The sequence below is a fragment of the Eulemur rufifrons genome, chromosome 29, assembly GCF_041146395.1.
Source record: "Eulemur rufifrons isolate Redbay chromosome 29, OSU_ERuf_1, whole genome shotgun sequence".
NCBI classification, from domain to species: domain Eukaryota; kingdom Metazoa; phylum Chordata; class Mammalia; order Primates; family Lemuridae; genus Eulemur; species Eulemur rufifrons.
In genome coordinates, this window is record NC_091011.1 from 8,905,921 (window position 1) to 8,922,375 (window position 16,455).

Here is a 16,455-nt window from a genome sequence, read left to right on the forward strand (position 1 = left end):
GTGCTCCCCAGTTCATGAATCATCTCCCTGGAGTTTTCCTCGCCCGTGGTTGTGGACCAGGGCCTGGACAAAGGCCCCCCTGCTCCCAGTGGCGCTGCTGGAGCCCCCTTCAGCCTGTCCTGAGGCAGCTGTGCCCAGGGCTCTGGCCACGTGGTACTTCATACCCCCACCTGCCTCACCCGTGGTCTCCCCATTTGCTTAGGGAAACACCTGGAGACAGACGGAACCATCCAGTCCATGGCAGAGCTCCGTGGGCCTCCACCTGCAGGATGTGCCCGGGGGCCGGCTGCTCCTGGAGTCCAGCAGCAGGACATGGACATGGGTCTGGCTTTTGCCCAGAGGCGAGGCGGGCGCTTCAGCCTGTCCGCCTGCTGGGCGGCAGGGACCCTGCTGAGACAGACGCAGAGGCACTGTGAAGAGATGCTTCCTGGAGGGACCAGGTGTTTTAGGAAGATTTTCCTGGTGCTCGGAGCTGGTCTGGTGACTGGCATTCACACCAGCTCCCACGAGGCTGGGTCCGTCCTCGCCCCTTTGTGAGTAACTAACTTCATGCTCCTCGGCGGGGTCTCTGTCACCTACAGTGAAGTCTTCCTCCAAGGCTGTTTGGGAATGACCAAAACTTAGATCTGTTTTTTGTTTTGTAACTTTCTTGCTATATCATGGGTATTTTCCACGACAATGAATATGGATCTGATTATTATTTTTATTGACTGCATAGTATTCAAATACCACTCTATGTTAGTACCATAAAACAACCAGAGCCAAGTTGCTGGATATTTTAAAACTTCTTCCAGTTTCTCCTGTTTTGCATAATGCTGCAAAGAGTGTTCTCCCATCTAGATCTGTACATGTGTGCTTATTGCCTTAGAACACGTTTCTTGTAGTGGCATTGAACATTGTAGTGAGTGTTTTGAATGGAAACGTAGGGTTTTGTTTGCATGCATCTTGCCCACTGAGACCCTGCGATAAATGTATTGTGTCTTTGTGCTTCTCTCTCCTGGTTCTAGCCGTTTTGTTGTGGGACAGGGGTCCCCATGGTCTGGCAGCCAACCGGTTGGTTCTACATGTTTAACTTTTGCAAAGGGCTGCACAGTTCACCAAGCTGTCCCCATACATCAAGGCTTACTGTGGATGTTGCTGGCTGCAGAACCCTGGGGCAGTGTCTCTGTTCCCATTTCCTTCCTCCCCCCATCTGTCAGTTCAGCAAACAGGCATGGCATCCTTCTCACTCTCAGTCCCACGGATAGGGGAAGGGCAGGGTGCGGCTGCGAGGCATGGTGGTGATGTGAGCACTGTCATGGCCTGGGGGCCAGAGGACCTTGCTCAGGAAGGAGGAGGGAGGAGGCCCAGGCATAGGGTGGGCACCCCTGTCAGGAACCAAAGGCAGTGGCCGGACTGTGGGGATGGAGGTGGGGAGGGCAGGGACGAGGGGAGATTGATAATGCAGACGTTCTGATGAGGACATGAAGAGCCTTGAATGGGCTGGTAAGGGGTCTGTGTGTTGGGGCCCATCCAGGAGTATCATTCATTCATTCATTCATTCAGCAAGTCCTTAGCCCTGCTCTAGGCATGGGGAAGTCTGTATGAACCAGACATGTCCCTGCCCTTTTGGAGGTGACTTTCCCATATACAATGACTACAGGACATCATTTTAGGTAGTGACAAGGACACTAAAGCAAAACAAGGCAGGGCAAGTGGGGGGGCGAGACCTGGCAGAGGTGGGTGGACTGTTTTCCGTAGGGTGTCATGCAAGGCCTCTTCGAGAAGGTGGTGTTTTGGCAGACATTTGAAGGAACAGAGGATTAAGTTGGGCAAGGGCCTGGGGGAAGTGAGTGACATGTGTAGGGAGCAGCAGGTGCAAATGTCCTGAAATAGCAACCAGTTGAGCAAGTTGGAGAATAGGCCAAAGGTAGGCAGGGGCTAGATCAGGTTGGGCTGTGGGCCCATGAGAAGAACTTTGGATTTTGTTTTTAAAAGATTGTCTTTGTATTGGTGCATGGTGTGGACTGGCAGGGGAAAGGGGGAGAGGAGACCAGGGCACTGGGCCTTTTGGGGGTTTTATTTTGCAGGGCTTGCTGATGGATCGGCTGTGCACTGAAAGAGAAGGAGCCCCCAGGTTTAGCCTTGACTGTGCAGGGAAGCGGGTTCTGCTTGTACCGACAGGGGAGCAGGGGAGAGGCACGTTGGGGAGAAAACTGGGAGTTGTGGTTTGGAGGGTTGAAGCTGGCGATACCTCGGGGACGACGGTGCTGTGGAGGGGGAGCAGGTGGTGCTCGGGTCTGACAGGCCGCAGCTGGCTGGTGACTCATGGGCAGTTTCAGGAGTCAGGGGGTACCGGGGCAGTGACTATCGTCAGCCCTTTGGGGAAATGTCCTAGAAGGAGCAGAGAAGCAGGCCAGGAATGGGGTGGCTGGGTGGGGGTCCAGGGGTGGTTGTTTTTTCAGAGATGGGGTGTGTTACGGCAGGCTGTATGCTGCGGGGAAAGCCAGTGCAGGGAGAAAAAGCTGGAGAAGTCAGGAGCAGGAGAACAAGAGCCAGGGTTGTGGTGGGACTAGGCCAGGCAGCTGCTATGCACCCAGGGTTAGCACGTGACGGTGCCGTGCATGAGCTGGGCCACCCGCAGCGGGTCACTGTGTTCTGGACTGCAGTTTGCTGGGAGGTTTGAGCTCCTGTGTGTTGGTGCACAGAGCACCCATGCACTGATGGGTGAGGACTGTGGAGGGGCGGGCGGCCCTGCAGACGTAGGGCGGCACTGTGGGCTCCTGGTGGGCCCTTCCCGACCTCAGGCAGAGCAGGTACACAGTGTGGACCCAGCCAGCTGATGGGACCATGGCCAGAGGTCTGGGAGGAGCAGCTCCCTGGCCCCTATTATTATAGGTGTCCTCACATCCAGTTTGATACGCCCACATCCCGCCCCCCAATTTCAGCAACATCACCTTGCAAATCTAAAATCTTTATCCACAGGGCTCCACTGAGTGCTGGTTACCCTGGAGGTCCCCGCCTATCCTTTGCCCTCCAAGCCCCCACACTGGCCCCTTATCTCCCTTAATTCCCTGCCCAGTTGGAATCATCACAGGTGCCCACTGAGAATCCGCCCTCAGTTCCTTCCTCTGCCCTCTGTCCCGCCCCAACCCTGTACTCAGGAGGCCTCCAATTCCCTGTTTTCGCCAGGGCTGAGTCTGCTCCTGAGCCTGGCACACAACACCTCCCTCCCTCCTCTCTCAGAGAGGACGTGAGTTTATCTTCTCTCTGCTCCCACCCACACAGTAAACTCTGGAATGAATGAATGGACAGATGAGCCATGCCTGGAATAGTTGTAAACCAGCTAATCAGAAACTCAAAGGGCAGCAGATAGGGCCCACAGCCCAGGGCGTTCCAAAGGCCCAGCCCAGGGTGTGACCTGGGGTGTGGTGGCTGAGAGATAGTGGCCTTAAAACGGGGGACTGTCTTTGTTGATTTACAGGCTCCTTCATTCCATTAGCAATGTTTGTCCAGCACAGCCATGTCCCAGGAGGCTGGTGCCGAGTGCCTGGAGTTTATAGCCTGAGTGGGGGCGTGAGACACAGGAACGCTCGGAGGACAGCAGCGATGGGGAGATGCCCCAGGCCAGAGTCCTGTCCCTGCCAAGCTGGCCGGCAGTGACGGCTGCTGTGGCAAACAGGGGTGACGTGGGACTTGAACTGCCTGTTTCTTTGCTTGAGTAACTTATTTTTGTAAATAAAGGAGGAAAAGGATTGTGAGTACTATGCTATAAATATACCGTAGTGTTTTTTAAATTATAAGGACAATACGATGAGCCTTTCAGGAAGGCGGGAACAGCCCTGTACAAACGGCCCTCTGCCTCACCGTCCCACCCTCCCGGCTGCCCGCGGAGGGGCCTTGCAAGGAAGGCTCTTTCTCTGGGCATGCACAGGGCTGGGAAGCGGGAAGAACGGGCTGAAGCAACTTTCTTCCAGCTACACTCCAGTGCTGGGAGCTCTGTCCAGCTCTGGAACGGCAGGGCCTCCTGTGCGGTGGCCGTGTGTGGGCCCGGGGGTGCCCAATGTGGATGCCTCGCTGGACAGGTGGCTCAGGTACGATGCTTCAGGTCTGAACCTCAGCTCCTTGCCCGGGAAAGGGAAACCAAGTTCTGGCTGATTCTGGGGTTCCTGAGCTCGGAGCCATGGATATGCTCGGAGCACCCCAGGCGGTGAGCTGCGTTTGAGACTAAATTATGAGTGGGTGGAAGAATGGTACAAACCATGCGGGGCCCTCCTTCCTGGCGGAGGTCTCGACCTCCTGCTGCGCCTCCCAGTGTGGTCGGGGCAGTGTCCTGGGCAGTTGGTGGTGGCAGCTTCCGTCTGGAATGGCTTGGGGGTCCTTGGGACTACGTGTGTCCAGCTGGCCCTGCCCAGGGCCTCTGCAGTCTCCTGACAGTGCTGCCAGGCAGGGCCGTCTTTGCATCCTGGAGAGACCGAGGCTGGAGGACACTGGGTCCTGGCCAGGTATGTGGCCGATGGTGAGGACAGACCAGTCCTCTGCCTGTCAGCACAGCCGATTCTGGCTTGCATGTCTATTTTGGTTTTTCCTTTATTCTGAGTAGGAGATGCAGTATTATCTACCGGAAATGTGCTTTTCATGTACTGGACGCTTCTTGGGGTTAGATTTGAGTACAGTAGGGATTACGTCAAGGCAAGGGCATCATTCATTGGTGGCCGGGGAGTCCCTGCTGTGTGGCAGGGCAGGGACACCTTCCACTCAAGTTCAAATCAGAGGCATTTAATTATTAGTTCCTTTGGAGCACTGTGATGGGACCAGAGCCAGCCTGGAGCTTCCACGAGGGCACATCTGCCTGTGCCGGAAGACGGGGTTTCGAAGCTGACCATGTACAAGTGGGGGCCCTGCCCTGTGCCCGGCTTCTCCAGAGCAGGGTCTGACCCGCCTGCCTCACTCCATCCCGGGGATGAAAATACTGACGCACAGTAGCAATGATAACAAAAACAACTCTCACAGCCCCGGTGTGGGGGCTCACGCCTGCAATCCTAGCACTCGGGGAGGGCGAGGTGGGAGGATCGCTTGAGGCTAGGAGTTGAAGACCAGCTTGAGCTGCTTAATGAGACTCTGTCTCTACAAAAAATACAAAAATTGGCTGGATGTGGTCATGTGGGTCTGTAGAGTCGCAGCTACCCAGGAGGTTGAGGAGGGAGGACTGATTGAGCCCAGGAGTTTGAGGTTGCAGTGAGCTCTGATGATGCCACTGCACTCTGGCCTGGGCAACAGAGCCAGACCCTGTCTCAAAAAACAAAACAAAACAATAAAACCCCCAAGCAAACAAACACCCCCCCCAAAACAAGAAACTATTAAAAACCAACTCTTGCATTTTAAAAAACTTTAATAATAAGTAGCTAAAATTTGTTAATGTTAATGGAAATAGCCCAACTTTGTAAGAAACCATATGCTATTTTTCCAATGCTTAGGCAGGGCCTCCTACCTTGGCCCCCAAAGACTTATGGGCTGCATAGGGCCTCTTAGCAGGGAAAGAAGGGATAGCCGGTGGGCATTGTACCAAAGCCCTTTCATGCATATCTGGCATAAGCCTCATAAGAAGTCTTTGAGGTTGGCTGCAGTTTTATCGTCCTCATTAACAGATGCAGAAACTGTGGCCCAGAGTGATTCAGGATAAACCCCCAGACACAATGGCTAGCTGAGCGGGGTCAGGGTCTACCCAGACACTCTGGCCCACTTCTGTCCGGGCCCCTAGGGGGTGCTCCAGGCCATGGGGAGAGTGAGGGCACCTGCCTTTGTCCCCAGGTCCCAGGACCAGTGCTTCTTAACCCAGCTGCAGGCCAGAGCCCCTTGGGGGGTGTGGAGAAACACAAAGGCCCAAGACTGACATGGGGATGGTTAGGGAGGGGTGAAGTTGGGCATGTCTTTAACCAGCTGCTCTGGGGGTGCCGAGGGGCAGTGTTGGTGGAGAACTGCCCAGGCTGCCCCTGGGTGGGACCCCTAAGGCTGTGCTACCCTAAGTTCCAGATGTGGCCCCGCCGTTACCATCTTCTGATCTCAGCCAGAGAACGTTGGGGCAGTTTGGGTCCAGAGGTCCGGGGAGGCATGAAAGGACCGACCCTGATTGAAGGGGTTTCCTCAAGGGCACTGGGCACTGAGGTGGCGCTCTGTGGGGTGACCTGCCTCCCTGCCCCAGTCTTGCCGCGGGAGCCCACAGAACAGGGGAGAGGGGGCCAGGGCAGGTCCCCTCGCCCTCGGCACCCTGCCTGGAGAAGCAGGTCGTTAAACCTCCCGGGCCTCGGTTTCATTGTTTCCCCTAAACTGGGTAACGCAGGGGAGGGCGGAAGGGCTGCAGACCGCCCGGTGTTCACTGCGCTCTCGGGGACCAGGGGCCTGAATGAGGCCTGAACTGCCATCTCATTCTTCCTCAGCGTTCTAGAAAATGTTCTCTTTAAGCCCACCTCAGTGTACCGCTGTCGGGGAAGAGTTTGATAAGGCCAGACACAGCACTGACACCAACTGTTCCGTGCTCTCCGCCCTCGGGAGGAAGTGAAGCTTCCCCCGCTCTGTTTCTAGGGATGGTGGTGCTCAGAGTGGCAGAATAAGTCCCAGGACTGTGGCTCTCTCGCACCTGTGCGGGCTGCTTCTGTTTGGAGTCAACCGGATGGTGAAGAAATGCTTGGCAAGGCGTGGAGAAGTCAGTGGGGGACGTCTTCCACCCAGGCCCCCACTGATGAGGAAGTTTTGCATTTTCTCATTTTCAAGGTGGAATAGGCAGGCTGCTTGCTTGTGGCAGGTCTGGGAAAGCTCTGCTGCCCCTTGCCCAGGTCCCTGGGAAACCTGTCAGTAAGTAGCACTAGAAGGTCTGTGAGCTGGACCTGGGGACTTGAGGGATCTGGGCTTGGGGTTATTTAGGTCCGTGACCCCCGGCAGGGCCCTGAGTGTGAGAGACAAGACACAGTCACCCAGGGCCATGCGGGCTGGAAATTCCCTTCCCCTTGGTCCTCTCAACGTGCAGAGAGAAAATTCCATTTCAATTGACTGTATTTAGTAATTTGATATTTATTGTTTCAACCCCCCATCCCCCTTCCTGCAGATATTTATTTCCCTGGGGAGGGTGAGACTGTGAGTATTTGGTGGCTGTCTTAACCCATATGGGTGGCTACGGCGGCAAATCATAGACTGGTGGCTCAGAAACAACAGACATTTCTTTCTCACAGTCCTGGAGGCTGGAAATCCAAGATCCAGGCTCCAGCGGATTCAGTATCTGGTAAGGGCTGGCTTCCTGGTTCAGAGACCGCATCTTCTCACTGTGTCCTCACGTGGCAGAAGGCTTGACAGATCTCTCTGGGGTTTCTTTCTCTCTTTCTTTCTTTTCTTTTTTTTTTTTTTTTTTTTTTTTTTGAGATAGGATCTCGCTTTATCATCCAGGCTTGAGTGCAGTGGCGTCATAATAGCTCATGGCAACCTCAAACTCCTGGGCTTAAGCGATCCTCCTGCCTCAGCCTCCCGAGTAGCTGGGACTGCAAGGCCCGCACCACCCTGCCTGGCTAGTCTCTGTTTTTTTGTAGCGATGGGGTCTCGCTGTTGCTCCGGCTGGTCTTGAACTCCTGGTATCAAGCAATCCTCCTGCTTGGGTTCCCAAAGTGTTAGGATTACAGGTGTGAGACACTGAGCCCAGCCAGGGTCTCTTTAATAATGACATTAATCCCATTCATGAGGGCTCCACCCTCATGACCTAATCACCTCCCAGATAACCCACCTCCTCACACCATCACCTTGGGGGTGAGGATTTCAACATAGGAATTTGAGTGGGGAACACAAACATTCAGACCACAGCAGACCTTGAAAAAGGGTGAGGTGGGTGGGCCTGGCTCACCTCTCTGGCTGGCACCCTCCCTCTCCCAAGGGGTAGGGGCAGCAGCAGAGATGCTTCTGTTTTCAGGGGTTCCTCCTGCAGCTCCTCCTCTGAAAGGAGGAAGGGGCTGGATCCCACCCAGGGACGGAACTGCCTGGGACTGGGGGTGTAGAGAGGGACCTTCAATTTAACACTTTCTTTTGCTCTGTTCTGCATATTCTTTCATGAAACAGTTGCTGTTTTTGAGCTGGGAAGGGGAAAAAGCATCTACTGGAGGCAAATTTTGTAGGGAAAGCATTTTTTATTTACTTCTCAATGTCAGGGGGAAGGAACTACACGAAGGGCCAGAGAGGAGGGGAAACAGAGAACAAATGCTTGTTTCCTCCACGCTGGCAAAAACATCATGAGAAGGATGTCAGAAGTCACCATCTGTTCCTTAAAATAAGCCTGAGAGGTGACTGTCACAGAATGATACTTGGGTTGGGCTGGGGACTGATAGCCTGAGCCATGCGACCTCTGTGGGCTTTGTGGTGGGGGAGGTTGTGCTCTGTGGGGCGGGGGGAGTGGTCCTGAACTTGGTAGCACATGGAAACATTGTGGTTAAATTGGTGGAATAAACATGCTCCCCTTGAGGCCAGTGGACTCTCATTCATCAGGCCTCTACTGAGTGGCCAGGGTGATTTTTATGAGAAAGGGTGTCATGTAAAGGACAGAGCTGTAATGGGGGGTTGGGACAGCCGAGCTGCAGCCCTGAGTGGATAACTCCTGCCTTGGGACCATCCTCTGAGGGTCAGGCCCCAAGCAAGCAGCCTCTTTCTCCTCATACCAGCCTGTGAAGTGGATGTCTCTGGGTTACGTGACATGCCTGGGCTCCCCTGGGGGACTGTAAGCCACCTCCCTGGCTCTCCAGTCTTGGGGGCCGCCCCCACACCCTGCTTAGCCCCTGAGCCCCTGGGACCTTGTCTCCCCTCTACCCCATCTTTTCTCTCCCAGCTGGCTCCGGGAACAGGTGGGGAGATGCCTCCTGGACCGGCTCTGCCACTCTTAAGTGAGGTGTATGTGTCTCTGAACACCTCCTCTGGATTCGGTATTTCAGAATCAGGAAATACTAACGTGGTTAGGGCCTTGGGAGGCACACTGTGTCCCTTCTGGATGTGGGACGGAGCACAAGCTGGCTACACAGGGAAAGGGAGGAGGAGGAAGGTCTTGAGAGAGGATTTGTCAGAAGTCTGTGCTTGGGCAAGGCCTTGGGGCAAGACCAGCCCCTGCCCTCGTGGTCCCCTCTCCAGCCCTCTTGCTCTCTGAGCTCACCCCTAGCTCTCCTCCTCCTCCCTGGCGTCCCCGGGCGGTGCGTGGGGGGTGCTTTGAGACCAGGTAGACTTTCAGGATGGTCATTTATTTGCTTCTATCAGTAGGAATTCAAGGACTCATGGACTCCTGCTGTATTCAGTGGGTTGTAATCCAATATTATCACTATTTATTTTGATGTCCAAATTGTGCTTTGTCCAGTGGGGGCCTCTTCAGCCTGGCTCCTGTGTCCTTGTCGTTCTCTGAGTGCTCCCTTACTTTCTGGCCAAAAAGAAAAAACTTGGGACTTACTGGGTGTGACCATTGCTATTGGGGCTGCTCCAGGGAACCCCCCCAAACTCCCAGCCTCCGTGGACAGAACTGGGAGTGTCTGCACGTGTGTGCATCTGTGTACGTGCATGTGTGTGTATGTGCACTTGTATGTATACACACACATGCATGTCACCTGGATTCATTATAACGCCCTCCCTTCCCACGGCAGCAAGCCCCTGCCCTACTGTATGAGAACTGGCTCCCACTTTTCTTCCCATAGCCCCTACTGGTCAGTCCTGTATGAAACCAGTCTCCCATCACCTGCCCCCTCCCACGGCCCTCCTCTCCCCTCTATAGTTAGTAGTATTTCCAGGCCAGCCGCTGAGTTTCTGTTTCCACTCCTGCCGCCTGCAAACTGTCCTCCCAGGGCTGCCAAGTGATCCTCTGGGACGCAAACACGTCCATGGTCTCTTTTCTTATTGCTGGTTAGAACCTCCCTCTGTCCTCAGGCCAGCCGGGCTCAGTACTGTGGCCTCTCCCCACCCCCACTGCGTCCTGCACCCTGCTTACCTCCCAGCCTTGCTTCCTGAGCCCTGTCTGCCCCAGCACCCAACACACCCTCACCTTAGCCAGTCATCGTTGGGACATGTCACCAAAAACACCGTGGTTGCCACCCTGGCCTGAGCCCCTCAGCTCTTTTCCTGTCTGGAAAGTGTCTGCTTCTCCAAGTCATACTCCTGGAGCTCTCCCTGTGATTTTTGGACTCCGTGGCCCCCTCCTAAGGCTGTGACACAACCTTTCTCCCTGATGCCTGGTTCGCTGATGGCTGCCTTAGCAGTCTGGACTCTATCTTCTATAGGAAGAACCTCGTTTTGTTCCCAGGCACCAGGTGCAGCCAGCCCAGGGACCAGGTGCAGCCAGAAGCCAAGGTGAGGCAGCCTGGCCAGTAGGAAGCACAGAGGGTTGTGGTGAAGCAGAAAGGAAGCCGGAAGCTGGGCAGAAACACAGAGCTCATTGTGACTTAAAGATGGGGCGAGGCCAGTCTGCCACTCAAGTTTTGGGGTGAGAGTCTCTTAGCGCCTGGAGGGCTGGGCTCCACACCTGCCCTGGCTTCTGGGCACCCCACATCCCCAGACTGTGCTGCCCCCAGACCCTCAGCTTCAGCTTGCTTCTGAGGGGGCTCAGAAGGGTGTGGTCTGAGACTGGTGGGGAATGACCAGCGTGGATGGCATGGAAATAGAGCAAGACAGTGTTTTTATTCCTGCACCAGCATTTATTGCTCCTTCTCGGTGTTGTATGTGGAAAATCCCAGATAAAGGTTATACCTGCCAATTGGAGGCATGAGACAGATGACCACACTAGAGCGTCAGGGCTCCAACCATCCTTGGTCGGTTCAGGGATGAGGAATGATTAACCAGTCTGGGAGGCTGAGTGGGAGGCGAGTCTTCAGCTGAGCCCAGAAGGGCAGTGGTTTTCAGCCTGAAAGGAGAATAAGACAAAGAATGAGACAGCCAGGAGAAGCCCTGAGCGAGCCCTGGGGCACAGAGCAGAAAGAACCTGGAGTGTAAGAGCCCAGGCTGGGTAGCCTGGCAGGAGGGTGTCCATGTTGCAGGGGTTGGGCAGCGGGGCTGGAGAGGCGGCTCCGGAAGTTCACCCATCCAGCAGTGCTCCGACTTCGGGCAAGAGGCTGTGTCTGTGATTGCTTCTCACCACTGAGAAACCAGTTTGTTATTGTCATCTGGGAGGTTATCACAGGCATGTAATTTGTTGCTAGTAATAAAGTGTGAGAGTTTTGTGAATGGTGTACTCTTTTACATAAGTAAGAGCAGAATTCAGGGTATCCCTATAATAAAAAGCCACCTTCCACCATTTGCCTTCCAATATGGCAGGGGTGGGCAATGGAGTGTCTGTGCCCTTGACCCCTGCACTGAGCAGTCCCCGGAGAGTGTGGAGCCTTGCACTTGAGTTCAAGGAGCTTTATCATGTTGGGGGCTATTATCTGTTCAATGCAGGGTTTATATTCCTTCTGCTGGTTTTCCCGGGCACAGTGGTAAGTGTGGCGGTAGATCCACCTGACTCCTGGGAGAAGTGTGGGCACTGTGTGCCCCCTGACAGCAGAGTAGCATGCTCTCAGCCCCGCTTGCAGACTCTCCTGTGTGCCCGGTCTTGTGTTAGACGCGGAGGAATCCAAAATGAATACAATACAGATGTGTTCTCAGGGAGAGATGTTTGAAAAACCTGAAGTTTGAATAAACTGTAGAAAAGAAATGAATGATGATGAATGAATACAGAAAAATGAAGGAATGTGTATAGAAAAAAATGAATAATAAGGTAATTTGAGGAGTGCGGGAAAATGAGAATGCATGTGTGTCTGCCAGGTGATAATTTGGTGAGGAATCTGAATCCAGGATGGTGTGTTTTAGGCGGGAAGGGTTTTTTTTTTTTTTTTTTTTGTAGTTGAAAGTTGAAATGCAGCTTTGCTGTTCCACTGAAGAAACAGAAAGATGGATATTTGGTGCCAGAACCTGAGAGGTTAACATCAGCCAGTTGAATTTGAATTGATGGCTGGAATTTGCACATGTGTCAGCTATAAAGGCCCTGGCTGAGCCCACCCAGACTGCTCTCCAGATTCAAGGCACTGGGAGTTGCGGATCTGAAGTTCTAGAGGGTTAGAGCCACAAAGCTGAGCTCTGGGACATGGCAGGTCTTTAGAACTAACTGCACATGGCTGGGCCTGGAGGGAAGGCCAGTAGGGGCCACTTTCTAGGGGTCCCGGTAAGCTGGCCTGAGGCTCCCTAGTGGTCCCTGCTCTGGGGCAGGGGTCTCCCCCACTATCCCCCATAGACTCCAGGCAGTGGCTTCAATTTGAACATGTCCATGTTTGAATCAGCCTTTTAGTTTTCTTGAAGTTAGACTTGCCACAGAGCTTCTTGTAAACAGCCGAGACCCACTGCCCAGCGAAGGCTGGTGGAAACCCCACAGGCACTGGAAAGGAGCTGTTCCGCCTGCAGGTCATGGCCACCCTCCCCTCCTGGGGTTTCTAAGTGACCCTTCCTTCAGGTTCCTGGCTTGCTACCTTCACCTGCTGAACTCCAGGCTTCTAATTTCCTTCTAACGCCACAGACCTAGAAAGGAAAACGAGACCTGGGATGTGCCCTGATGTGCCAGGCACAAGGTGGCACTAGGACAGGGAGAGGGCGGCCCAGCCCCCAGGTGTGCAAGACCCTAGGCCGTCAGTTGCTCTGCTCTTTGCTTGAAATCCCCATCTGGTCATCGTCCTTCTCTAGCAAGGCCAGGCTTCTTGTTTTTCTTAGTCGAAGTGGCAAATTGGGGCAAAGAAGCCTTTCTGCCTCGGCGTTTTGCTGCTTCCCATTCCCAATGCACTGCCCGCTGGCGGAGGTCACCGGCGCACACTGCCCATCCCAGATGCGGCGTGCCTGGATAATATTCAGGATTTGGAAATTCAGAAAGCCAAGGAGCCTGCGGGTTTTGATTCCTCTAAGTCCGTGGGCCAGCGTTCTTAGAGAGGTCTGAAATCCTAGTAAAGCTGAACCCGGGGCCAAGCGCGTCGCGTCGGTAATTCCAGTCAGATGGCGGCTGCGGGGCTCCGCTCCCCCTGCCTGGAAGGCGTTTCTTCACCCACTTTCCCGGGGTTTGGCTGAGCAGACTTTGCCTCCGCGCTCGGAGCTGCGGTCTGGGGTGGGGGAGGGAGGGCTAATTCGTGTCAGATGGAGGGACGCCGCGCGGGGACCGTGCGCTCGCGCCTGGCTTTTGTTCCCGGCGTCTGACTTCTGACGGGCAGGAGTGGCCGTGGAGGCGGCGGCGCGCGGCTGGGACCTCGGCCCGCGGCAACTAAGAGCCCTTTCGGTCCCCCCGGGGCCGGCCGTTTCCCGGGACTTCTGCACGCAGGGTGCTCAGGAGGCATCTCCTGCCCGGACCGCCGCCGAGAAGGGGTGAGCGCCAGCCCGCAGCCGTCCTCGCCTGGCGGGGCGGAGGCGCCATGCGGCTGCGCGCCCTGACCCCGGGGCCTCCGGGAGGGTTCGCGCGCGGAGCCCGGGCGCGCCGGCGCCGGCACCAGGTGAGTGCTGGTCCGAGCTGGGGCGCTAGGCTGGGGCGCCTTCGGTCTGCACGCACGTGGGCCCAGCTGGGTGAGCGCGCGTGCCCGTGTGCGGACCCGCGTGTGCCCTTGTCAGTGCGCGTATGGCCGTGTGTGATCGCGCGTGTGCGGGTCCGCGCGTGTGTGCACGGGTGTGTGTGCTCGCCCGTGCTAGTGCGCCCATGGGGATTTGTGAGTGCACGTGCGTGTGTACCCTTGTGTGTGTGCGCTCAGAACAAGGAGAGAGAGGGCCAGTGGGGCTTTGCCTGGTTGGGGGCAGCCCCCGGTCAGCGCACATCAAGGTGGGAGACAGCGCAGGCTTAGCTCTTTGTAATCCAACTGCCTCTTGAAAACGCTTCCTTGGTTTCCTTTCCCTGGAATGGAAGTGGGACACGGGCCATTGCGCAGACTCGCTGCCCCGCGTGTGTTTCTTGCAAAGGTAAAGGGTGTTTTCGCTCTGCACTGATGTCCGGGATGCGCTGGGACGCAGGACTAGTACAGGTTCCCTGGGGACCGCAAGGGTTCCTGCGATGCCCTGTGATCCACAGAACCGTCCTCCCTGGTGTTTAAATTAAACCCTGGGTTCAGCCACCCTTTCCCTAAGTCTAACAATTAGGCATTAACTGCATTCATTTTACTGAAACCTCCGTTAAGGTTCTGAGGAGTGAGAAGTGGTCAGAATGTCAGCTAGTTTAGGAGACTTGAGTTGTGCTGTATTCTGATTTAAAGTTTAGCAGCCAAACAAGCTGTTGCTTGGAAGTGTGGGAACATGTTGTGTGTGTGGAGGGTGTCCCTACTGCCCTAGGTTCCCGCCCCCTGTCTGGTGGGAAAGGTCTGGGAAGTGTTTCTGGCTGTGTAATTTCAGAGTTAAAGCTGAACTGGAAATGGGGTTTTGAGCAGTGTCTGCCTCCCTAGAATGCCTCAGAAGGTTTCCCAGGTAGTAAATGCTCACCTAACTCCTGCTACTATGGTGGGCTGAGTAATATTTCCTGAAAGGACAACACAGCTGGGATTGTGCTGATGTAGCTTTGCACTTTTGCGTGTGTAACCATTTTGCCACGGAGACCTTTAGCCAGGAGAACCTATCGGAGGGGTGGGTGCAGTTTTGCATTTCCGCAGAGTGGAGCATTCATCTGGAGTGCCTCCCTGCTCAACCTCGCAGAGGTTTTTCTTGCTCAAAAGAGACTCACAATCAAGACCAGCACTAATTGCTGTGTCCCCCTCAGGGAGTCCTTGTGGAACCAGCAGCCTGCTCTCTTCTCTTCCAATATTTTGCTCCTAACAATTAAGTGCAATTTAGATTCCTGAACTGAGCCTGCTAAATGCTTCAGCATTGCTGCCGCCTCTCCCCCTTTGGGAGAAATGAAAGCACAGTATCAGGTGAAAACAAGGGCAGGCTAATCCCGTCTAGTCTCATTTCACAATAGAGATGTTATGTATAGATGAAGCGTGAGCAGATGTTATTACACTATCTTAAATGAACTCTTCGGGGATCCAGCAATTGAAATGGCTCAGCCCTCCCAACAGTGCCTCTGCTGTTTCCTTTGCTGACTCTTCTAGCTGTGGACCAGTGGGCAAGAAAACTGCAGGAAAACAGTACCTCTTTCTCCCTGGTTGGAATAAAGGTATTTGTAAGGAATAAAAGGTCACAGTATCTGTCCTTGGCCCACAGACTATGGCCAATTCATTTGGTCAACAAATATTAATTGAGGGTCCATGGTCCACTGTCTGCCAGGCACTGGGCAGGGCCTTTGGAGGACAAAGGGGAAAGAGCCTGGTGTCCTGCATCTAGGAAATGGCAGTATAGCACAGGAGAGAAGGCATGTAAGCCAATAACTGCAGTATGACAGAGAGAAAGTATATGCCAACTGTGACATTACAGGAGAGGGATGTGTTTGTCAGATATTTGAATGCCTTCTCCTGAGTGTGAGGCTGGGGGTTGAGGGATATGGGGCCTGAGTCCATCCCTTGGCAGTGTGGGCTCATTCTTGCATCTCACCATGCCTTGTGTAGAACAGTGGTGATTATGGTAATGACACAGAAACACGCTATTAATGTCACGCACTTCATGATTAGTCGCCTCTTTACCCTTCTTTGCAGGGCGTTGAATACACGACCTCTGCTGTCAAAAACTATGTAACCTCTTTTGAAGAAACCAGACACAAACATACGAACAAGTACATAATAACAGTGCCTTCAGTGTACATAGATCCTTATATACCTAGTGTAGTCTGTTATATAGAGTGGTGCTTCTCAGTTTTGGCTGCAGATTAGAATCACCTGGGGTTGTTTGAAAACTTTCCAGTGTTCTGGAATCTACCTCCAGGTAATCTAATTTAATTGGTCTGGGGTGGAGCCTAGGCCAGTGGTTTTAAAAAAAACTGCCCATGTGATTCCTAAGGACATGCCATAGCATTTGGTCATTTACAATAGCTCTGTTAAGAGACAGGAGGGAAGGGTATCCTTTTCATTTAAGAGAGGTTGTGACTTGCCCAGGGCCACAGAGCTTGCACTGCAGGTGACAGAACCCATGTGAAGGCTTTTGCGTGTTTCAGGACACTGTCCTTTATTTGACAGTCTAGACCAGATCAACAAAAAGACAAGGAGATAATTGGTGAAATGACAAGACTGTGATAGGACTGCTGAGGAACCTGAAGTGGTCAGGAAGGGCTGGGGGGAGGTTGGGACTAGAAATGACCACAGTACAAAACTGCCAGTTACCAGAATTGCAGACAGCTTGTATTCAGGGCAAAGATGGAGATGGTCCTGCAGCATGCTTTAATGTTGGAATGGCAGGTGGGAATGAGACCTCTGCTAGTCCCAGTTCATTGGTAGTGGCTCTTGGAGTTCTCCACTGAGAAGGATTCTAAGGCCAACTGAGAACAAGAGCCATGATTGATTAGTTATGTCTGCCATGGGTGAAGCAATAAGGAGCTGTGATCTGTGTGTTTTCCCC

General features: G+C 54.0%; 1 protein-coding gene across 2 annotated transcripts in view; it reads left to right on the top strand.

The window, feature by feature from the left end:
• TNS3 (tensin 3) overlaps nt 1-16,455 on the top strand; it is a 262,359-nt gene that overhangs the window by 25,711 nt on the left and 220,193 nt on the right. The window contains exon 1 of one of the 2 annotated variants that reach the window (XM_069461526.1): nt 13,404-13,481. The exons of the other annotated variant lie outside the window; for it this stretch is intronic. Coding sequence (XP_069317627.1) covers nt 13,404-13,481 — 78 coding nt within the window. Of the gene's footprint in view, nt 1-13,403; nt 13,482-16,455 lie in introns of those variants that run through there. 2 annotated transcript variants of the gene reach the window in all.